At 42.2% G+C, this 23,979-nt stretch overlaps 1 protein-coding gene across 7 annotated transcripts in view; it reads left to right on the top strand.

Annotated features, from left to right (window-relative positions):
• Positions 1 to 23,360, top strand: part of FGD3 (FYVE, RhoGEF and PH domain containing 3) — a 111,238-nt gene extending 87,878 nt beyond the window's left edge. For 6 of the 7 annotated variants that reach the window (XM_054837789.1, XM_054837787.1, XM_054837790.1 and 3 more), the window contains exons 10-19: positions 4 to 150; positions 275 to 367; positions 868 to 947; positions 1,384 to 1,414; positions 1,921 to 2,022; positions 5,985 to 6,047; positions 12,574 to 12,696; positions 14,673 to 14,825; positions 17,317 to 17,457; positions 22,369 to 23,360. In XM_054837789.1, the coding sequence (XP_054693764.1) occupies positions 4 to 150; positions 275 to 367; positions 868 to 947; positions 1,384 to 1,414; positions 1,921 to 2,022; positions 5,985 to 6,047; positions 12,574 to 12,696; positions 14,673 to 14,825; positions 17,317 to 17,457; positions 22,369 to 22,593 (1,158 nt within the window). In that variant the 3' untranslated portion in view covers positions 22,594 to 23,360. The remainder of the gene's footprint in view (positions 1 to 3; positions 151 to 274; positions 368 to 867; positions 948 to 1,383; positions 1,415 to 1,920; positions 2,023 to 5,984; positions 6,048 to 12,573; positions 12,697 to 14,672; positions 14,826 to 17,316; positions 17,458 to 22,368) is intronic. The other variant, XM_054837788.1, reaches the window with a different exon arrangement.
• The last annotated feature ends 619 nt before the right edge of the window (positions 23,361 to 23,979 follow it).

Below are 23,979 nucleotides of genomic sequence, written 5' to 3'. Positions count from 1 at the left end.
CAGGAGAAGATGCACAAGCTTCTGGAAGTCTATGAGCGACTTGGTGGTGAAGAAGATATTGTTAACCCCGCCAATGAGCTCATTAAAGAAGGACACATTCAGAAGCTTTCAGCGAAGAACGGCACGGCGCAGGATAGGTATTTATTCCTGGTGAGTTTTTTTGCTGCTCTCTTATTTTCAGAGTTGTGCTGGGAAATGGTACTTTTCCATGCAGGAACCACGCAGGTTCTGTCCAGCGTGTAATGCCTCAACTTAAAATATTCCCTTGTTGCAGTTTAACAGCATGGTGCTATACTGTGTGCCAAAACTGAGACTGATAGGCCAGAAGTTCAGTGTTCGAGAGAAGATGGACATTGCAGGACTGCAGGTTTGCATTTCTTCTTTTCACCCGTTTTAATGCTTCCCCACTCGATAGCGTGAGATCCCCTCTGAATCCAAAAATACAACAATGTGTTTATGTAGAAATATAATAAAATTCTAAAATCCAGCTTTGGGTCTCAGGTTTTTGGTTTGTGGTTTGGGTTTGGGGGTTTTTTTTAATTATTATGAGGTAATCATCCAAAGGTGGGTAAGCAAATGGTGACTCTGTACACGCTTTGATTGAAAGCCTTCCCTTGTCACCGAGCTGACACAGGAGCCGCCTTTTCCCCCTACTGCTGCAGGGGGCTGGTTGGTGATAACAGATTCAGGAGTTTTGTAGTAAGACAAGTGATCACGGAAACAATCCTTTGTTTTTTCTACCTCTGTGCTGTATTCTGGAGTGATCGTTTCAACTAAGTATTTCAAAGAATTAATATATTTGTAAGTCATTAGAAATGATTGAAAGACAATGGAGAGTGGTAAGAAGCTGACGTGGTCTTTTTACAGGTCCAAGAAATTGCCAAGCAAAACGTGGCTCATACATTTTCAATAACAGGAAAAAAGAGATCACTGGAACTACAGGCCAGGTATGGTGCTTGTTCTGTCTTTCCAGGTTTGTGAATATTTGTGTAGAAATTTATGATCTAGGGCATATGGCTGTGCTAGTATGACATAGCTTTAAGCCAGGAGATGAGCATCAGAGATGCGTAACTTGTAAGAGAATGTAAGAGAATATGTTGGTCCTAAGTCAGAGTGTGTTAATGTGCTCCGTTGATTTGCTTTATTGAAAGCTTGTGGTGTTTATAGTAGTGCTTGTAGGTTCCACTGTATTAATAATTCAAACATTTTTGGCATTTGTTTGATAATAGTTGAGGTCAATAATTATTAATAATGTTTATAAAATAGTGGATAGCAAAGCTAAAATCTTGATGGATATAAAGCTGTGAAGATGTGAATTGAATTTACTGAAAATATTGGAAGAGGAATTATGATGGTTTCTGTATTTTTCTTTTGTTTTAACAGGACAGAAGAGGAGAAGAGGGAATGGATTCAGGTTAATACAAAACCATTGTGATACGGGTGGAAACCAGTCAGCATCTTCCGTTTTTAGAATGGTCTTGTGGGTGTTGGGAATGAACGTATGTGTCTGTGTGAGGAGGCTGGGTGGTCCAGGCTGGCAAAGCTGCTCATGGAGGACTGTGGAGCCCCGGCCAGGGTCCCACTGGTGACCTGACCCGCTGTGGGCAGGCAGTGCGTGGGTGCTTCGGGGGGGGGTCCCGTTTCCTGCAGCCCCCGAGCCCAGCGAGAGAAGAGACTGAGCAGTGAGAGGTTATTAGCCTTGTGGCTTCTCACAGACACTGTCTGATAGCAGTCTTAAACAGTAGTGAGCCAACACCGCTGCTCATAGTTATTAATTAAGGTTTTTAAGTGTCCATTTCATTTATGCAAGTGTAAGGGATTTTCACTAAAATAATAATCCTAACCATTTTCCTGTGAGAGAATTTTTCCAAGACTCTTTTTGTGACACTTCTCATCTTTGCTGGAATTTTTTTGTCTCAGGTCATTCAAGCAACAATTGAAAAGCACAAACAGAACAGCGAGACATTTAGAGCTTTCAATAGCTCTTTTTCTCAAGAGGAGGAGCATCTTCCTGATTCCTCAGTAAGTACGAGTGCTTAATTCTCCTTCTTGGCTCTAACAGTTTTACCAACAGTTAAACTAGACTTACACAGCTAACTTTAAAACTTGTTCTTGATTTTTTTATATGACATTACAGTACAGTCAGCTCCCTTTCTCTGGCTCTCAAATGCACATCAATCGTAATTACTCAACCATGCAGGTATGGAATAAATTACCCAGGGTAATTCAGTGCAGGAGACCTATCAGTCATGTTTTCCAGACTAGTGGCTCATTTAGCAGAATAGGTGTAATTCTTCAATGTTATGAGTGGTTGGCTGTCTGGAATGATGTTTGTGTGCCTGGGAGATTTTGTTCATTACCTTTCCCCATCTCCTCGGAGGTGCGTTTTGGGATTATTCATTTTTTCTTATTTTATTATTATTTTAAAAGTTTTAAAGAGTTGAAATTGATGCATTTTAAAAGGATCTCAAAATACTGTCTTATAGGTAATAAATATATTTCAGAAAGAATACTTTTCCACTAAATACACAAAATAGTCTTGAAAGTTATTGTTCTGTTTCTCTACGACTGTCACGTATTACTCTACACTGTGCTTGCTAGGAATTTTGGAAGTATTTCTGTGAGGATGATTACAACATCTCTTCATTTCACTCAAAAGTGATGGTGATGACCTTAGCCACAGTCATTTGCTACAAGCTAAAGAGGAGAAGGCCTGAAAGAGGGAATTTTTTAGGAATTTCGTGCAGAGCTGCCTGTGTGTTGATGATATCAGTGATGAAGTGTGGTAGATCTCGGAGCACAGGGAGAGCAGATCCATCTGCAGAGATTAAACTTGGGGATCTTTTTATCTTCCCCCTCCCCTGCTCTCCTAAACTTTCATTTTTCCGGTTTTGGGGGTTTTTTTGTTGGTATGTAGCCATTTTTGAAACCTCTCGTTTCCCAGATCTGATTCAGTGACTGAATGATGCTGGATTTTTATCTGACTGATTTCCCAGGGGGCTCAGGAGAGATGTTAGATACTCCTTTCATCCCGGCATTAATCAGACTGACAACGGAGATCTTCACAAACCTCCGCAGAGTCTAGGATCCTGCTGCTGATAGCAGCCAACAATGAGCCTTTTTCAGAATATGGCATAGCTTACTGATCATGAACTATTCATCAGCTAAAAATACTCAGAAAAAATGGAACATAATCAATTCATGCCTATATGAAGTTAACTCATGGCTGCCTTCAGAACCAGGATGCTCTGATGGAAAAAAATCTTTTGCTAATAAGCAAACTAATAAGCACACTTCTTTCTATCCAATTAAGACACAGTGTCTGTTCAACTTCATTATTATTATCTTGCTTTGTAAATTCCATTTTATTTTGTTTCCGTGTTAATGGTGCAGCCACATGTTTATACTCTACTGGTTTATAAAGGTCTAGCAGAGCAGAAGTCTGGTTTATCTCCTGGCTCTGATATTAATGCAGTATGCACTTTAATTTCTTTTATGCCAGAATGCTAACCTGTGTTTTTAGGAGATTATTTTATCCAGATAATCAGCTTTGAAAACTCATGTCACGGCTAAATGTGGCAGAAATTGCTGTCAGTTAAAAAGAACTGAAGGTAGTTCTGTAAGGAAAACTGGACAAATACTGAGAGTGTTCTTAGTAGCAATACGCTGCTGTAGGCAGCATTCACCATACATATCTCATCATCTTTATGGAATATTGGGCAGTGTGCTTTAGAGGAAAAAATGACAATAAACTTCCTTTTTTTGCTCTCATGAGTCAAGAAATAGATATGCACTCATGGATTCCGGGCTGGATCTGTAACAGCTACTAGAAATTGGACTCTGGTTCTAATAAGCCTGTAGAAAAATAGCCAAATTGCTTTTCTCCCATCCTTGGCCATACATTTGATATGTTACAGTGCTTATGATTGATTTCAGTTGCATGACCAGTGCATGCCTCTGCACGTAATTCTTACCATGCTTTTGTTTTCGCTGCTGACTTCCATAAGCTCATACAAGCATTAAGGGTTGATCTTCAGCCTGGAGTTTGCCTACAGAAGACTTTTGGTTTCTTGGAGTTGCAGAGATCTAGCATTTGACTTGATTCTTAAGATTATGCCTGTGCAATAATCTACAGCAATTAATAAACTCCCGCCTGTCAGGAGGTGAATATTCAGAGTCATTGCCAATCAGTCCCCTGCAGGGTCTTTTAAAGAAATCTTTTCAGAAAGCTTCAGGGTCCCTTTGTGGTTTAGTTCCTTCAGAAAGAGGACACTCCTTTCCCTGTTTTCCACGTTCATCAGCAGCATTTCAAGGCTATGTGAAGGGTCTTTTTTTAAAGCCATCTAAAAATGTTCCCGAGGAAAAGGACCTCTGCTTGATCTCAGAGTTGGAGGCTCGTGGTGTGGGGGACAGACCCAGTTTGTGCATTAGTAGAAGGCTGGCGAGGAAAAGTGCCACAGAGCTCTGCAGGAGAGGCATCCCTAAGATTTGAGAGTTGAAAGTGCTTCTGTTAGTTAAATCATGATTTTTAGATCCTGTTATATCATCATTGTTTCCCACCCTGGTTTTCTGTTCCTGCCCCTAGCTCTGGGGTAGATCCGACAAACTTGTGAATAACTGTCTTCCACCATACCAGATCTTACACGCTTCGAGTGGTAACAGTAACATAAGGGGGAGAAGCCCTGCTGAAATCTTATCCAGGTTAAAAGTAGAAGGAATTTGATTTTTAGCACGTTATTCCAAATAAATATTAAAAGGGCATGGGGATCTGATCGGGCAACTAGAGAAATTTACTCTTTTCCCTAAACTTGCTGGGGCTTTTCTCGATCTCTCCTTCAGACCCCATTTTGTCTCCTCATTTTTCATTTCCTTTCCCAAGCCCCGTGTCACAGCATGCAGATGTCCTTCTGCTGGGCAGGGGGATCTGAATACCTGGGCTGGTTAGGATTCCAGTGGAGAGGAGCCCCTTTCCACAGGGTGGGGGAACAGACGGTGTGAAGACCCGAGGGTTGCTGGGTTTTTGCAGGGGCAGAAATAGTTGGCTAGAGTTGAGGACATGATGCCTCCCTTTAATTAAGCTGCGTTCCCAAGGAATGCTCTGGGGGTGGCACAGCCCTAGCCCCAGGGGAAGCAGTTGCTCATTTGCTTGTTCTAAGAGTCGCTTGATCGTATTAGTATATAAATAGATACGAGTAGGTATCAGAATGAATAGCTCTTCAATTTAGCCGCTTACTCAAAGCTACAGTTCAGGTTGTTTCTAATAACACAGATTAAACCTTTTTGCTTTCAGATGGAAGGAAGCTAGAGTGCAAAAATGCACTGGAGATTTGGGTAACCTCGAAATACGAGATGTTTAATTGGCACAGGAAGAATGATCTGTGGGAATAACAGGAGAGTTTATCATGAAGAGTCTGGTATTTTGAGAACCCCTGTAAACTAGGAAACTCCCTGTAAATTAATGACAGATGACATAGTTTTCCTTTTAGGATGTAGCTTGTGATTTTTGGTGTACATAACCTTGTTACTTGCCCTCTATATGTATTGAATACATATATTGAACACATATAGATGCCAGTTAGCATTTATTAAGAGATTAAGAGATGTATTGCAATTAATAAAAACGTAACTGAGTACTATTTGAATGCAGTAAATATTCTTCCTTCTCAGAACCCACTGACTGCACAAAGCACTTGCTCGTTGGCTTGCGGGGCCGAGATGGAGTGGTGTAATCCAAATCCTGCCCGATGGCTTTCTGCAGTGCTTGGGGGGTGCTCGAGGGGATAGGTACGCGCTTTGCAAAACACAGGCTAGGCACCGCTCCGTGTCATCCGCTCCGTGGCGAGCCCAGTGCTCGGAGGTGGCTGAGGACTCGTGCAATGAAAGTGCATTCACAAGCAAACGATGCCACGTTTTCTTTTTCAATGTTTAACATATTTTAGGAAGAATGCCCATGTTGAAATTGTGTGTCGTTCTGTTTCTCTCAGATAGCCAGCACCAGCTCGGTGGAATCAATGCCAGGAGCAGATGGTGGTGGTGCATTTGGAGGGGTAAGTAATTTGAAGCTAATACTTTCAGCAGAGCAAGGCGAGGTGGGGGTTATGTTTCTTTTGTAGCAGGAAAAAAAATAATCAGAGATACTTCAGTGTACCACTTGATATTCTGCTGCCTGTTGCTGCAGCTGTGCTGTCCTTAGCTTCTGGGCAAAGTCACACCCACAGCTACTGGCAGAGTCTGCACCGACAGTGAATTTAATTCCTCCCGTTCCAGATAAATGCTGCACGGGTGTGTGAAGCTGGTTATGGGCAACCTGGCTGGGGGGAAGTTGATTGTTACGTTTGTAGCGTTGGGGAGTTGTTTTGTGGGGTTTTTTGTTTGTTTTTAAATTCTGATAGGGAGCCGCACGGAACGCTTGGGGGGAGGAGGACAAAGAGAGCCAAGGAAACCTGGCTGGTTAATGCTGCCATACTGTATAACTCAGGATTTCATCTCCAGAACCAAATTTTGATTAGCGTGCTTTTCATGTTTCTGCCAATACAGAGGAGGAGATGATGGTACTTTCATACATCTCTGGCCTGTAAGTGGTTGGCTGATGCAAAAGCAAAATGTACTTTTAAAGATATTTTTCATTTTGCTCTTTCCAACGTCTGTGACTGCTGCTGAGTCAAACCAGAGGTTTTGAGTCATTAATAAGGTCTATTTTTTAGCATTCTTATCTCTCCCTTTTAAAATATCTTCTGAGAATAACAGATTTTCAGGAAATGCTTTAGGGTCATCTGAGCTTACTGAAAAAAGCCCCAACAAGAAGAAACTACAACAACCAAAAAACCTCCTATCTGCTGAGACACACTATAGGATATTATGTATTATTAGCCAGCCTTTTTAATAACAAAGGAGCCGCTTAGCAGGCACTTCCAGAGCTCTGGCCAAGCTTGTAACCTGCTGGTAGAGTTTACAGAGTGTCAATGAAAAGCTGTTAAACAAGCCAGCAACCTGACCGATACAAGCAAGAGCTTATTAAAAATAAGTGTTTGTAATTAGTGTACTCCTTGCTGTTTATTGTTTGTTTGCACTTCATATTTTCCCTAAGCAATTTTTTATTTATTTGTAGTCAGTTTTGTGATTAGTGCCCCGGTTCCTTGAGCTACAGACGCTATAGTGAGCTAGCTACTTCATGAAAAAGATGCTTTATATAGTATTTAAAAATAATCACATACAAATTTATGTTGGCCTTAAGTTTCTGAGGGAAATGTAAATTTTAGCTGTTATTAATTAAATGGACAAAAATTAGATCTTTTTAGTTGATTATAGGTAGTTGTGTCAGTGATTTGCATAGTATATCGTGACACATTAAGTAATTTTCCTCAAGTTGTGTATTTAAAGAAAAATTTAATTCCCGAGAAAGAAATAAAACCAGGGTTGATCAAAACCACAAAGCTAAAAATATCCAAAATTTTGTATTATTGATTCTGGGTTCTCATTCTGCTGTATTGTAGCAAATGGATAACATTGACATGAGCAATGAATTCAGATGTTAGTTGCAGCTTTAGAAAATATTAATTCGTAATGATGACATCCCTTTAGAAACATCTCAGTGAGTACAGGAGCAAGTACGTTCTGTGCTGAACAGCTTCCACACACAAACCACTTGGTGGTAGTGGTGGTCAGCAAACCGATATCTCCTTCCTGTGGTGCTGCGGAGTCTCCTGAGGACTCTGCTCCTCTCTTCTTCAGCGTTGCCTGTTAGCATAACCAGGCCGTGAAAACCCACTGCAGGAAGCGCAGTCCGCTTGCTGTACAGCACTGTGGAAACTGTTGGCTGCGCTGCACTGCTAGCACAGTTTATGCTCAGCGCTCTGCAGGCACGAGGAAACTACAAGCCATTGGAAGATTGTCTTGCATGTAACCTTGCACGTATGACGGTGGCATACAGAGAAACAAACGGAACAATTTTGCTGCATTACAAAGTACAAAATATACTATATAATTTAAATTAATGTCTCACACATACTCAGCAATTCCAGAAGCACCTGCTGATGTTCTGCCCCATTGCAGGTGTCTCCAAATATGTAGTTCATAAATGGCAAATACGCAGCTGTATAAGCATAATGAGAAGTAAACGATTTGAAACCCCTTTGTCGCTCATGCTCATGCCCATATAGAAGAGTCTCATCAGACTCTGTATATGTTGCACGTACAGCGTCGAGGCTTAATTTCTACTTACTGGCCCAGACAGAATGAAATATATAGCAAGTAATAAACAGAACAACAGTCTCCTGAGCCCATTGGTTTTCTTGCTGTTCCTACCAGCTCTTGGTGTTTCTTCCCTGCTTTTCAGAAATAAATGGAGGCTCCAGTGATTCGCTGATGGTGTGATGTCTGCTTTCCTAAGCAGTCCAGCCACAGGCCTTCACCTTGCAGTCACTTAGCTCTAGGCATGAGTTGTACCTCTCGCTGGGGTGTATGCTCTTTTTCCACCAAAACGTTGAAGTTGGGAGGACACTGTCAAGATTTAGAGAGTTAAATGCAGGTGTAGAGTAAAAGCAAATTAGTGGTCAAAACAGCCCAGTCTGAAAGAAGTTATTGTAGATCCTGGCTCTGAACAGATTTTATGCAAGTAGTTTTTTCCTGTCAGACTCAGCAGTTTCAAATCAGAGCTGGGTACACCAAGACAGATGAGAAATACGACAGTTACTCATGTGCATTAGTATCAAGATACTCCAGTTGAAGCTAGGGCAGCTTTGTATTAGTTTTCCTCTTAACGTACATCAACAGCAGATAACTTCTGTAATAAAGGACACAATTGCAAAGTGACTGTTAAATTTATCTTTCATGAGCAAGGTTTGTGTATTACAATGCATGTCCTTGTTTTTCTACAAAAACCTTTCTGTTCAGATGGTGTGTAGTTAAGAGTACGTGGCAAAGTCAACTTCCGGAGCCATCGCTGGGTGGGATGAGGGGACTGCCCGTGCAGCAAAGTCTCATGGTTTTCACACGGATGGAAAGCAAAGGGCTTCTTAATTCTTTCCCAGTGTCAGCAGTTAAATAACATAATATTGAGTAAGTCTTTCTTCTATAACTGCTCATCGGAATTTGCCAAGTCATAAAGAAAATACATTTTCATTTTTATTATTTTTTCTACAGCTGCAATAGCAATGTTTCAAACTCTTGTGTTCTCACTGTATTCTCAGTTGAGAAATACTACGAAACTTTGCTGGTATTTGTCAAACACTTAAAGACCTCTTTATACAGGGCCTTTTTTGATTAGCGAAGTTAGTATTAAAAGCTTGTTGTATGCTACAGTGCAAATTAAAATATAATGGTCTAAAATAAATATAATAGTCTAAAATAAAAGCTCATGCATAACTGTCCTGACAAATCTTGCCCAATGGAATACCCTTTCTGCTTTCTTGCCTTTGTCAAATATACGGGTCATGTATTTCCGAAAGTGAACACTGTCCAGGCTGGTTGACGTTGAGGAGGAAGTCAAATACCAGATCCATTAGAGAAAGTACTCAACCTGAGTCTTGTCTGTGTTATAGAAACATGCATGTGGGTGATGATGGATATTCCTATTGAAGTACAAATCGAATTAACCAATTTCCACAGGAAGTAGTCCGTTCAATTCGTGTTAGAGGAACTTCAGCATTTTTCCTATGCAGGCATGTGTAGGTATCGATTGAAAGCCAAAAACTGGTTCTGCTTAGCATTCATCAAGGTTATCTTCCAGTCACAGCTCACGAGGCTAAAGGGTGCCTTCATTTGTGCTCTTGCCGTTCCAGTAACACTAGGGAAATTGTTGTTAAAAGAATCAAAAGGCTTGTTACGCTATATGCAAATTTTAACTATTGAGAAGAGAAAAAATAAGGTTGACCAGTAAGGGAAAGCTCTGATGTAACAACTTAAGGGGAATCCATCCATAGCCAGTAGGAAAAAAAAAACAGTCTTCTAAAAAATTAAATAGCATTAGCAGCAAAATCAGAGTGAGAAACAGCTGACTTTAGCCAATATATGTGATACAAATGAAAAAGCTTCCCTGTAGATTGCTGCTGATCAGTAAAAGCTTTTCGAATCGCCTTAATTATGTGCCTTACTTGGAGGGGTCTAACAGAGTCTGAAAGGAACGTTCTTGCCAGTGATTCATCCGAGGCATTGTTCGGTGGTTGTAACTCAGTGTCGTACTGGTTACATCTGGTTCTTAGCAAGAAAAGTGAAATACTGCACTCCGCTTATGTGTGTGGGAGGATGTGGATTTGCAGGCATTCTGTTTTGCTGAGCAATTAACATGTACGTATATGGGGGTATAGTGATTTTCCTGAATGAACAAATCTGTATGACTGTGCTTCACCAAGCTGAATTGCAAAACATCCTATTTACTTGTATACAAGTTTGAAACATTACTGTGGCAGCTATAGAAAAGTTAATAAAAATGAAAAGATCCAAGCCAATTAGAAGTAATTAGTTGTGGTTTTGTTGTGTAATGCCCTTACAAGACAGGGTGGCTTCAGTTGCTCTGCGGAAAGCCAACGTGCTCTCCTCTAACCGGGGAACGGCAGGGCAGAGACTCAAGGAGGCTGAAAGATGGGAGAGTGGAGTCAGCTTATAAATTTTGTTGTTGTTTTTTTTAATTGGCCTAGAAACCTATATTAGTGGCTTCTGCAGGTTAGTCATAACCAGTAAGGTGAGAGCATAGGGCAAATGGCATGATGTCCCTAGTGCTGGTGCCACCTGTCTGGTGATCCATGGGCAGCTCTGCTAGTTGTAACTGCTGCTGCCTTTCCTCCCGTCCCCACATGCCCACCTCCTGCTGCTAAATACAGGCTTTGAAGAAGGGGAAATTTGTTGAGCCAATTGTTCTCTCTCAAGCGGACTTAAGTTGTGACCTAAGTTGTGCTGCAGTGGCTTAAAGGGAAGGGGGGGTTGTCGAGGAGTCCAGAATCTGTGTAACCTGCAATGGGCCTGATCTTTACCTGGTTGATTTTCAGAAAAAATGTAAAATACCTCTGCTCTTTTCATTTAGAGGAAATGTTTCTTCTCCCAGTAGTTTGTTAAATGATTGTGTCAAGCGAACAAAAATGAAGAGAGTTATCAAACCTCTTCTCCTCAAGGAGCCTTGCTGGAGGACCATGATGCAGCCACCTCCTTGGGGCTGGGATCTCCCTGCAGATGCTGCTGGCTGGCGGTGCCCCGGCTCCCAGGGAGCTGCTCGGCCCCTGCATGTCGCCATCCTGACTGGGAAGGAGGAATAGTATTTATTTCCTTAAAAAAGAAAACAGAATGGGGGTCTACTTGAAGTTCTGCGTGAAGCTGTGTTTTTATGAACTACACATCGCCATGTTAATGCTCTTCAGTTTATCGGAAAATTGGGCAGTTGGGTTTAATTATACCTAGTGACTTTATGTACCAGCTTAGGTGCTTAGCTTAAGAGGCTAAACTTGCTCAGCTGTCTAGACAGCTGATAGGAAGTGTCTTCTGCCAAGAGCAGCTGATAGCAGGTCCCTGGTGTAGGTGTCCCTGTCCTCCTGAGGAGCTTTATGTTTCATCCTGGGCTGTCAGGGAGCCTAAGGAAACTCTAAATCCACAAACTCTAAATCTACTGCCAGCACTGTTCACTCTTCAGTCAAACCATTTTTCCCAAAATCTTCTCATCTCCCCCGTGAACAGAAGCGTTTACGATGCACTCAGTCAACAACATTTACCTTAGCCAAGTTGCATTGCAACAGGGAGGATGAGGTGAGTGCCAGAAGGAATGCTCTTCTGTGTCCAGTTCTGGGCTCCCCAGTTCAAGACAGACAGGGAACTACTGGAGAGAGTCCAGCCGAGGGCTACAAAGATGGTGAGGGCACTGGAGCATCTCTCGTATGAGGCTGAGAGCTGGGGCTGGTTAGCCTGGAGAAGAGAAGGCTGAGAGGGGATCTGATCAACACTTATCAATATCTAAAGGGTGGGTGTCAAGAGGAAGGGGCCAGACTCCTTTCAGTGGTGCCCAGCAACAGGACAAGGGGCAACGGGCACAAACTGGAACACAGCCAGTTCCACCTGAACGTGAGGAAAAACTTCTTCCCTCTGAGGGTGACCAAGCACTGGGACAGGCTGCCCAGAGAGGTTGTGGAGTCTCCTTCTCTGGAGAGATTCAAAACCTGCCTGGATGCCATCTTGTGCAACCTGCTCTGGGTGATCCTGCTCTAGCAGGGGGTTGGACGAGATGATCTCCAGAGGTCCCTGCCAACCCCTGCCATTCTGTAACTCTTGGCAAGCCCTCTTCCCGGTTCCTCGTCCTCCTTAGCAGCAGAGGCTGAGCTGAGTTCGTGCAGCGGCTGGAAGGGCACAAGTGGGCAGAGGGGTACTTGAAGAATTGGCTCGAGCAATCTGAGACCCGTAATGCCACACCAGAAACACCCGAGGGCTGAGCCAGCCAGCCATCCGTAGGCCTTTAGCAGAGTTGACCTGAATTCTTTTCTAAAATGGTGTGAGACCCTAAGAGGATCTTTGGCAGTAGGAGAAGTCTGTGAATTGTTTTGCGATTTTTTTTTTTTTAATTTTTATTTCAATAAAAATCATCATTGTACTTTTCAGAGTGATTCCTGTAGGAAATCTTCCAAATCCAAGCGAGACAAGGAGAAACAGGCCTGCAAGAGCTGCAGCGAGAGCTTTAACTCCATCACGAAAAGGCGGCACCACTGTAAGCAGTGTGGGGCAGTAAGTATCGGCATGCACAGAGCTTTTCTGTTTCTTCCACAAAGATGGTTGAAGAGAGTATTTTTTTTTTTCACTGCAGGAACTAAAAGATGTTCTGGTTCATGGCAGGTCATTCACAGAGCGCATCTTTCCGCTTGCTTTGCCCCCCCGCCCCAGGAATCGGGGGGAAAAAGAGCAAAGGCCTGGTGCAAGGGGCCTGGTCTGTGCTGTTCTGAAGGCAAATACAGCACCTCAGTGGGTAAAAAGGAAGGTGGTGCCTTCTCTGGGGGTGCGCGTGTATCTGGGGAGGGGGTGTGCCCTGTATTGTGTTTGCAGAAACACAACGGCCTTCTGACAGCCTTGCTTCAGACAGCAGCTCTTGCCAGGATGAGCAGCTGTTGAACGTGCAGTGTTAAAGATGGATGGGTTCTCCTTGTCCTGGAGCAGGGCAGTCAAGGATTGCTTGTGCCAAAGTGGTTTCCTCCTGCTTGAAAAGTCAGAACCATATCGCTCGTGGAGCTGCAGAGCCAGGTTACCGAAGGCACTGAGGCACCCTTCCCCAGCGCCCTTCGCTGACATCTAGCTTCTCGGGGGGCGTTCTGAAAATCGCAACCATGGCCAAGATGAGATTGATTTCTGTAATCTGACTTGAAATCTGCCCTCTGTAACTTGAGTTTCATGGTTCACTGTTCCTAATGTAACTAGTACAGAATAACGTTATTTAAATACCATTATTCATTTGAAGTGGAGATAAATTTTCAGCTGGAGATCTAAATATATAGTTAAGATGTTTGAAGAAACCTCAGTCTCACTAACTGAAATAAAATTACTGTGGAGGAGACATATTTGCACCGGAATTGGGATTTTCAACCTTCTGGATTTGTTTTTATTACTTATTACTAAAATAATGAAATGCATTTCTGGAGGTTTAAAATGCTCCATTGCAAAGCTCAGTATTATTAAAGAAATGAAATAATAGCTTTTCCCCATGGACAGAGAGATAAGGATTACATTATTAATAATTTATTGTTAAACAGTTTTTGGGTTTGGGATGTTTTGTGATGTGGCAATAGCATTCAAATTAAAGAAGCTAATTTGTCTGAAGGAAAGACTTTCATGTTTCTAAAAACGCTAGCTTGATTTTGTTTATGTAACTTGGCAGAACGGTGCTTCACTTCACACTTGCTGAATTAAGGCAGTTTTCTTCATGTAGTCATTTACACCTTGCAGTGAAGCCTGTAATAACGTGTACTTGTACCTGAAGGGCGCCTGGGTTGTATGATTGTGCAGGAAGTTCAGCACGGCTGTTGAACCCGGCTGCCTGCCCCCGCCTCGCGCCCCAGGGGACGGTTCCTCTCCCCGGAGCAGCAGCAGCAAGTGGTAGAGTCAGGTTGTGAGCGTGGAAATGGGTTCTGGAGCTGCGCACCCATCACTCTTCACAAGCGCTGGTTTCATGGGACTGCTGTGTCATTGTGTGCTCTTGGCAGCTGAGGAAAGGAGTCCAAAGTTGTTAATTTAATGGATAATATATAGGACTGTCTTAAAATGGCCAGCAAGTTTTGGATTCCTCAGTTCTATCAGGCTGAACTGCCTAATGGATGAGGAAGCGTCAGTCGCCTTTACGCTGAAAATCAGTCCTTCCTAGACCGTTTTATGATTGGCATTAAAAAGCACTAGTTGCTTTGTCAACCTAAGCCCTTTTTGACTCATAAAGGTTTATAAGGAAAGAAAAGCAAACTTGCATGATGTTAATCATAAAGTATTTCCCAAAAGGCATATGTTTCCTTTATTTAGATATATTGGTACGCAGCATGGGATCACAAAAATGTTACTTATTAATGGAAGTAAATAAAGTAAATATTATATTGGCCGCTCTATCTTATGCTTACATTAGTTTTCTGGATTTTACTTTAATAACAACCGTTCTGGAAGTCACTTGATTCAGAGAAGAGTTACGCTTCGGTGATGGCTAATAAAGCATCATCTTTCTGATACAGGTGATCTGTGCAAAATGCTCCGAGTTTAAACCACTTGCAGATACCAGCCGTCATAATCGAGTGTGTAAAGAGTGTTTTCTGCAGTTACCAGCAAGCCCATGCAGCCCTGGAGTGGAAGCAGTGGGAGAACAAAAGAAAAGACTAGCTGCAGAGGTACAGTAGTTAGCTAAAAAACTTTTGGTGTGCTAGCTGCCCTTGAGTTTTGTTTTTTTTTTTTTAAGGTATTTATTTAAAACAAATAAAATTGTTTGGTTATCTTTTTTTCACCCACCGTATTTGACCATCTGGCCTATAGCTTGAATTGAATGTGCATGCAGCCTGAATGCTGTTTGTAAATGGTGAGCGTTCATCATAGGATGCTGATCAAACAGGGATGCAGCTGGTTTTGCAGCTAAGCTTCAGCTTTCAAAGTAACAAAAAAAGAGGAGAAACTTCTGGCTTCTTTTTATTATGGTGCATTTCCAATCTTGAGTTGTGCAACATAACTATTGGCAAAATTTGGGGAAATAAGATTTGGTTTTTCACTTTTAACTCCAAATAGAAGATACTTTTGCACTCCTTATTTCACATCCTGTCAAAGTATCATTGAAACGAATTTTTTCTTAGTTGATCATGCAGAAGCATGGCATCCTTCCGAAAGACTATCAGGATTCACTGAAACTTTCTGAACCCTGCTATAATGCAGACTCTTTTCTCCAAGACGTGACTTCCACAGATTATATTGTGTAAACTACTGCTTCGCAATTGCCACAGATGCCACCAGGCTTTATACCGTGATAGCGGCACATTCTACCCTTATTTTTTACAAGAACAAGAAAGGTATTGGCAAACTGATTTGTTTTATCCTCACCCACAACAACTGAACCTTCTCTTACCAATGCTTTTTTTAGACTGTGGGCAGAGCTGTGAGTACCATTACGTGCCACACTTTTCATGGGCCACCTTGAAGAAAAAAGTTTTACTTATTTTACCTGTGAAATACAGCCAGAAATCACTGCGTGTGTAAAAGAGGACATACATCTCAATTGAAAGTGGACCCGCAGGGACATCAGATTCCTGAAAGACCCACTGACACACTGAGAACTTCATTGCAATTCATCCTTCCCTCTGATATGCTGACCTGCACCATCCTGCTTTGAGCACTGCGTGGAAAATTGGGAAATCGTTGCAGCCTATACCGAAAAACATCTTACCTTGAAAAACATCTTTCTGGAAGCCACTCCTCAGAGCCATCAGACTGCCTTCCAGCCTTGTTATCCTCCTCCTCAGAACCAGACTACGTGGAAAAGAGCTGGACTCTGAGCAAGAAATGTAAATCTGCCAGTGCATACCCAGAGCTCCTGTAATAAATGCTTCCTCAAACAGTCTTTTAGATCGTGCCCCGCTCTGCTTCCCTGCAGGTCATATTTCTTTGCAGGCTCCTAAATGTACCTACACGGGTAAAATCACACCAGCACGGTGTCCCAGAGCGAACTCTGCTGCTCAGGTGCTTTGTCAGCTTTGTGCCCAAACACGTCCAGAATCTCAGAAATACAAAGTGGGGTAAAGCTACAAATGCACGCTGTCCTTCCCTGAACCACCGTGTCTGCGGAACGCAGAGAAGATTCTGGATCCAGAGCCTGATACCATCAAAAACTTCAGATATACAACAGCTGTGCCTACAGATGATGAGCATTTAATATGCATCCGTGTAGTCTGTGGTATCTCGTGATAAACCTTCTGGCACTGTCTCAGCAGAGCTGTTTGCCATTAAAGTGAAAACCTACAGCTACCCAGCCGAGAGCTCTGTTAATCTGGAAAGCCAAAAAGCAAACCAGTGAAATGTGACCTATGGCTTTACTTTGGAAAAGCAGATTACAGCAGAAAGCTGTAAAAACCCGAGGAAAAGAGTCATTTTTCCCTCATACGCTCAGGCTTCTAGCCTTCTGCTAAATCTTCAAAGGATCAGGTAAAATGCAAGAAAGTAGATGTATAAAAAAGAAAGATCAGAGCCGGTCTTTTTCTTTCCCTCCTATTTACATTAAACTTTCTTAACAAGCTTAATAGCAGCTGAGGAGATTGCCACTTTAGAAATGTTATTAGCAGATGCCAGAAATCCCCAGGAGACTTCTGTGCAAATTCTAATGTGAACAGGAATTTTGGTTTTCTTTGCTTTCTATCTGAAGAAAAAAATTTCTTTTGATTTTTTTTTTTTTTTTTTTTGCTCTGGTGCTCTCTGATTTGGCTCACATCTCTCTGCATCCGCACACAAGAGGGTCTCTCAATACACCTTTTGCATTCATTTGAAATCATCTCCCAGCCTACTTTGCTAAGCAAGAAACTAGCTGCATCATCTTAATTACCATTCTCAATTTACTTGGTGGAGGTGGAATTTAACTTCACGTCCGCTGGGAACAGTAGTTCAGCATCTGCCTCTATTACATGGAATTCATGGAATTGTGCTATTTCTTGTTGGTATATATAATAATGATTAAACTTTTGTTCAGTTACGGGTTATCCAGCATTTGCCCTACAGTATTATTTGACTCTGGACAACTTAAATATATTTCATGCTTAATTCTAAGTATTTTGCCCATGTAAGCATCAATGGAAACAGCTTTTTTTTCTTTTTTTTTTCTTTTTTCTTTCTCTTCTCTTCATCCAGAAGCAAAGCATCTTAGCAGCTGAAAACAGCCTCTTCAGCAGCTACCTCCAGTTCCTTGAAAAAGGGAAGACTTGGTACAAAATGTGGGTGACCATCCCCAAGACTGAACCTCTTGTTCTGTATCTGCAAGGAAGTAGCCAGGTAAAATGACATTCATGAGGGTTAACACATAGGAGAAAAAAAAAAAAAGCATAAGTTTAAATATGTCAAGTTGAGAAGTAGGTCAAAGGATTTGGCTTGGTTTCAACAACAAAAATGAACTTGGTATTCTGAATATAGCACAAAGCCTCAGAGATTTCAGATTTCCTTGTTATCTGTAGTTACTGCTGATACGGTTGTGAGCAAATGTTTAAGCTCATCGATTTTCTTTTCCATTTTTTAACAAAAAAGGACAAAACACAGATAATTAGGTTATGTTTTGGGGTTTTTACGGGTGTCAGACAAGTATATTCAAAGGCTTTATTGCCCTGTCATTAGGGAAAGCACTTTCCTGTAAAATGTGTAGAGCTGTGAAGCAGTTTGAATATTGCAATTGCTGGTTCAAGTTTTTTATTTTTTTATTTTTTAAACCTAGTTCTGGGTTGAGAGGGTGGAGGAATTTGTGGAAATTTAAATGCTCTTCAGCCTGAAAAATGGACTGTTTGGTAAATCTCCTTGTTGTAGCATCCTGTGATTTTATCTTTACTTGAAATAATTACTGTGGTAAGCTTTTTTTTTTTTTTTTAAACAGCGTGTTGTTGAAGCTAACTAGCATTTGTGTGTGATGTAAGTCAGGTGATAGATATCTCTATATCCAAGATGGAATATCCGAAATGGAAATATGCTTCCTTAGACATCCTGAAGATAAAGAATGGCAATGCTGAAATGAGCTCCCCTGTATCCAATTTTGTATTCAGCGTTTGACACGTTTATGTGCAGCCTTTTTCTGTCTCCTGGGTGGGATGGAAGAAGGAATGGGTCCGAATTCAGCCTACCATTACCCTGCTGTAATTGTAGTGATATGAAGGGTTTGCTTTTTATTAGCGTCGCTTTGTATGGCTGTAGCAAGAACAGTCTGGGACGTAAATATTAGCCATGATTTTCTAAAGCTATTCAAAGTAAAGCTTACCCCGTAGCAAATGTTCGACAACAAGTACATGTTGTCCTTAGAGGCGTGTTTGTTCTGCCGCTTGTCAGCAAGAACACCGCTGGTTTTAAACGAGCGTGTGTCATGTTTTAAGCATAGTGCCTAGGAGGCTGAAAGCTTGAATTTGGAGCTCGGACACAGCCCACATGGCTTCGTCTGGGATTCAGACCCCACGCTGGGTGAGCTCCCAATCCATCCCGCAGGCAGCGTGCTGCCTGGCTCCCCTCCTCGTCATCAGGAGACGCGTGACTGAAATTACGAGTTGAAAAAGCAAATGGCCTCAGACCAAGCGCTAAAACGAACGCAACAAACCCAGTCTTTAGATCTCTCTGGAGTCAGGGTCTGGGAAAAGGAAAAAAGCAAAGCAGGGAGAATGGCTTTGCTGCAAAACTTTTCAGCTGATGTGGAAACTGTACCTCAGCAAAGGAGCGGTGCAAGCCCTGTATTCCGCACAAACCAAGCCAGAGCGCCTCGCGCAGGCAAGCTTGGGGAAGGAGAGTGGGGATAGAGGGAGAGAGGTCTAAATTCTTTGGCCTTCCTCACCCAGGAGCAACGTGTCTCATCTGAGAGATGACTGGAACGAAGAGTTGAGAGGAAGCAACGCCACTTAGGTGGTATGACCTAGAAAGAGAATTTCTCCTAGTGCCCAAGCAATTGTCTCAGGACAGCACAAGTAATAACCCATGGGACGTAAATCAGCCGTAGTGCCCAGCAGAGTGATGCTCCATTCTGCGGGCCCCCTCCTGACAGTTGTGCAAAGCGAGGGGTGGAAGCTGGAGAAGCTTCTGTGCTTCACATGCTGTGTTCTTTGCTCCGTGCCCTGCCAAACTTGGTTTTGAGCCCCTGCTAACATTATTAGGAAGATCGCAGTTTTTAGGGCAAAAGGGTGCCTTTGACACCGACTGTTGCTTTCGTGACAGTTAAATTTTATGGTTAGTGTCCTCGACTATTTCAGGTGTGAGATAAATCTCCCAGTAAACTGGCAAGAAAGTATATGGGGACAAGGTTGATCTATCATACATCCAGTAGCCAAGCCAGGATTTACTCTCACGAATCGCCAGTTGCGAGCTGAGGCTATAAACCAAAAAAAGACGCCCTCCTTCAAGGGCCTACCTCTCCCACTTGCACACTTCCTCCAATTTCCATCCAGCTGAAGGGAAAAATCACGAAGCAAATCCCATTCTTTATATTAACCCAATGTTCTTGTTAGTTCTGGTTTACAGAGTATACACTAGCCTTCTGAGAAAAGTCTCTTCCAGAGCCGCTTTCCTCATGGCCGAGTGTCTGGAACCAGTCGGGAACCACTCACGTGCTTGAACATTATTTTCCCAGGCATTGTTTTGTTTTGTACAACCACCTCAGTGCACCTCAAACCTCTTCAGGCCTGCAAAGCAGCATTTCAGTGCCTGAAAAAAGAGGTGCCTTTTGGGAATAATATTGTCAACAGTGGTATTAAAGGTCTTGCAACACAGACCAAGCGAAGCGTGACCGTAGGAGTTTGAAAGTTGGGGGATTATTTTAAAAAAGAACAGAAAGAATAGCTGCCTCCTGGGAAGCAGGAGCAAACCAAGCTGAGTCTGGAGCTTCTGATACAGTAAAAGCCCCAACAGCTTTTGTCCTCTGCACCCCTGTCCCTCACACCGAAGAAGGGGTGCCAGTGCAAATGGAAATGTGACTCACAGGCTCTAAAATAGCAAGAAAACTGCTCTTTTGCTTTAGATCCTTGTTCCAGGAGAACGAATTAATCCCCTGAACGTTCACGGTTTAAGGCTTGCATAAGGCTTTACGCACGAGGATAAAATTCACAGCTTATTTAGGTATGGAAATCATACCAATTTTATCTGTCCTCAGACTGAGGCAGAATTTGTGCAGCTGTTTGTCATGTTTACCTGAGTGGAATTATAAGAGTTTGCTTATAAGCAGAGACCACCTCAAGCTTAAGGATCAGCGGTGTTACAGAAATGAGTCTGTCTTTCCCAGGGCTCCACCTGGAGCTTCCGCCCCCATTGGCCTTGTAAAGTGTGCAGCTACTTCCAGAGCTCTGACAACTTACACCTGACTGAGAAATGCAGAATGAAGAAGTCCCAGCTAGCTAGAGAAGTAATGAGTTTTGGAGAAGGATGGAGGGTAAATTAGTATAATGAGAGCTAGTGTATATAAGAATTACCAGGTTTGAGCCAAGAGAAAAATATGCTTTATAAATTCCAAAGAAGAATCTTTTATTCATCATGTAAACGTGACTTACTCCTAGAAAATAAGGGAGCAGCTGAGTTTGAAGTTGAGCTCAGGGTTTTAGAGAAGTATTTTTGTGGCTGTGGTGTCAGGATCTAGAAATTGTGTGCTGCTTTTAACACAACGGCTTGCACTCAAACGGGAACTGAATTCTTTAGTGTTTACCCAAAGTTGACGTAAACCTCCTTGCATAGTGCTTGGTCTTCAAGCAGATGGGCCCTGTCATTTTTGCATAACGATAACAAGTAGTAGATTAATAAATCAGGAAACCTGCAGGGATTTCATAAAGTGCATAGACACATTTTTGACTGTGTATTTTTTGCCCCTTTAGTTAATGTATGCGTTGGCATTGGTGTGAGCAGTTCTGAAACTTGAATTACTTGCGTCTAAGTGTTAGAAAAGCAGATTTTTTGTCATTGTTCTCAGAGCTGTGGTCTCCTTCCAGATTTACTGTGTCATCTGCATTCTGTGTGGGGTGACAAAAGAATGACTTTGCCACCCCTTTGTGCGATGCCTTGTTAACTTTGGCGTGAGGCATTGAACTTGAGTATGCTGCTACGCAAGTAGTAGCTGCTACACAAGTAGCTGCTACAAGAGGCAATGGCCTCTTCTGAATGCCTGATGCCTGTGGGTTTAGACTTCGGTTTGGGGACTCACCTGTGAAAATGCTTTGATGGCATCAGCTGAAACGAGTTGCTTGGTCACGGCACGCCCTGCCTTGCCAAAGTGTGCCTTTCCTGAGAGCTGGGTCGGTGCTCAAGATGTGGCTGCTAGGGATCTGTGTCACTCCTGAGAGCTGTGAGTTAACGTGGCCTTTAAAGGGTGTTCAAGAATCTGAGCTTCGACTTCCTTCACAACTCTGAAAAGCATCATAAATAACCCAAGACTTTCTGAGAAGATTCATTGATTTATCTAAAATCTGAAATCCTCTTTTCTTTCAAAGTCTCTTCCCTGGTAGTTGCCTTTGTGTCTCTCAGTGTCCAGCTCTGCTTATTTGTCTCCTTTAAACCAATCTTACCGATGGCCCACGAGCTTCAGGAAGGACTGCACCGCACTGCTCTCAGCTGGATCTGATTGCCTCTACCTACTGCAAAGGGGTTTTGTGAAAGACAGCGTGTGTAAGTTGTGTGAAATTACATGGCAATCCCCAGCCGTGCCACTGCCGGATCCATATTCCTCCTGTGAAAGGGAATCTGTTCAATAAGAAGAATAAAGCACCAAGAAGTCATTGCCTTCTGTTGTTTTCAGTTAAGCAGTCGATATCGCCTCTCCTCTGTTTCGTAAGCTACAGTGCTGAACGAGGAGCCGAGCGCATGTGTGCTCTGGAACCGCGTTCCTGTGCTTACCGGTGCGTGTGCATGCGCGTGCGTGTCGGCTCTGTGGTAAGGGATGGCAGGCTGCAGCCCCAGCACGGGGGGCTGTCAGCCGGCGGCAAGCACCGAGGCACGCCGCTGCGGTGAGGGTTGCGGTGTAGCTGTCCTGAGCGTGTGCCTGGTGACAGTGTCTCGGGAGTAGGGTAATGCATCTCCAGTCACTTCATCTTACTACTGCAAAGCGAGTTTTAAACTGTTTGAAAGAGGCGTTTCTTTAACCCCATCGAGAGGAAATCTTTCTTCCCCGCACAGATTCCCCCGCTCGTCCCTTTTCAAATACCATTTGTTGCTGAATTTTTACATTTGTTCTTTCCTCTTTAGGATGGACGGAGCCCACGTCCTGTTCCGCTGCCTGGGTACGAAGTCAGTTTACCAGGTGCTGGTGAGAAGTTTGAAGTGAAGCATGTTTTTAAGCTTTGCCAGTCCCAGCAAACTCTGTATTTCAGCGCGGAAGATGAAGAACTGCAGATGAAATGGATGGAAATTCTCACCAAAGCAGCCAAAGGGGAAACAGAAGATGCAGCTGAAGGGCTCGGCAACCCATAGAGCAAGTTCCATTTAGTTTCTTTCCTACATGCTATAAACCATCACTTGAATTTGGTATTCATGGCACTTTGGAATCTGTATGGCTTTATATTTTCATGTGTCTGCATAGGAAATTGAGTGGTTTCTCTCCTTTTATTGTACATTTCTCACGTACAGTAGTTACCTGGCATATATTATGTTAAAGGCAAAGGTAGTTGTAGTTGTTGGTGGTGTCGATGCTGGTTTTAAAACAAAAGACAAGGAGAAGAGCATTAATTTGAACAAAGGTAATGGAAAACCATCGGTCTCTTGTTTTCCTAAATGTATATTTTCCAGTCCTTTTGATTGCTGTTCAGTGCAGGATGTGTATAGTCTGTGATTAGTTCTATAAATGCTGCCTTTTAAGTTAAATGTTGTAAAGGCTTGTGCTGGCCACTGACATTCCGTTCTGTCCTTTCCCTCCTGGTACAAGGTCTCTGTGAAGTGTGAGCGATGTTCTGAGTATTCTTCCCTTTGCTAAAACTATGTCTCTGCTATTTTGAGATGACCTGTTCACAGGACGAATACTGTAGAAGGGACTTCTAAAAATGACTGCAAACCGTGCAGAAAGAACATTAAGAAGCCTCATTGATCTTAAGCATTTATAATATTGTTTTGTTTTCTTTTGAAACCAATACCTTCCTTCCTTCTATTTGAACCCATTTTGATGTAAGTGAACAAACGTTTTATACTGCAAACTGGGTTATGATCAATAAACAAGAACATTTTTAGTACACGCAGTACAAAAAGGTGACTTTTTTGTTGTATTGGTTAATTTAAAAGTGACCTAGGATTTATTTATATAATTTGTAAATAATGTTTCATAACTATTCTAAGAATTTTTAAAAGATCTCAGCTAATTAACAGGGTTTAGTGCATAGAATAAGAGATATTTGTATGAACTGAATTTGTAATTTAATTTTCCTGTTCACCTGTATTTGTCTTATTTTCAAACTTAAGTGCTTATCTATTTAAATAAAAATTCATGCAGTTAACTCCTGAGCCAGATTTCCAAGGCACAGCAAGCTTTAGGTCAACATTTAATATAGGTTAAAAAAACAAACAAACAAACAAAAAAAAACCCACAAAGAAAAAATCAAAACAAAAAAAAATGGCATGTCTGTTCCTAGTGGTAGTAAGCATGTAGTACTGATAAAAATGAAATAAAATCTGTCACAGTACTGTATTTTAAAATGGTTTGGTTTAACTTTTGTTTCCTCTTCAGCCTGCTACATTTTCTGATATTGATAGAAAGAAAGAGCTACTCCATACAGCCAGAGTTTGTTAGGATTGTTGAAAATTAGTGATCTGCATCAGTGAGTATTTTTCTTACCTATGGAAAAGGATTTGATTTCTCCTTCTTTGGGG

The sequence above is a fragment of the Grus americana genome, chromosome 11 (genome assembly GCF_028858705.1).
Source record: "Grus americana isolate bGruAme1 chromosome 11, bGruAme1.mat, whole genome shotgun sequence".
In the NCBI taxonomy this organism is placed as follows: domain Eukaryota; kingdom Metazoa; phylum Chordata; class Aves; order Gruiformes; family Gruidae; genus Grus; species Grus americana.
Note: the sequence above shows the minus strand (reverse complement) of the source record. Positions and strands in the feature narration are given on the sequence as shown.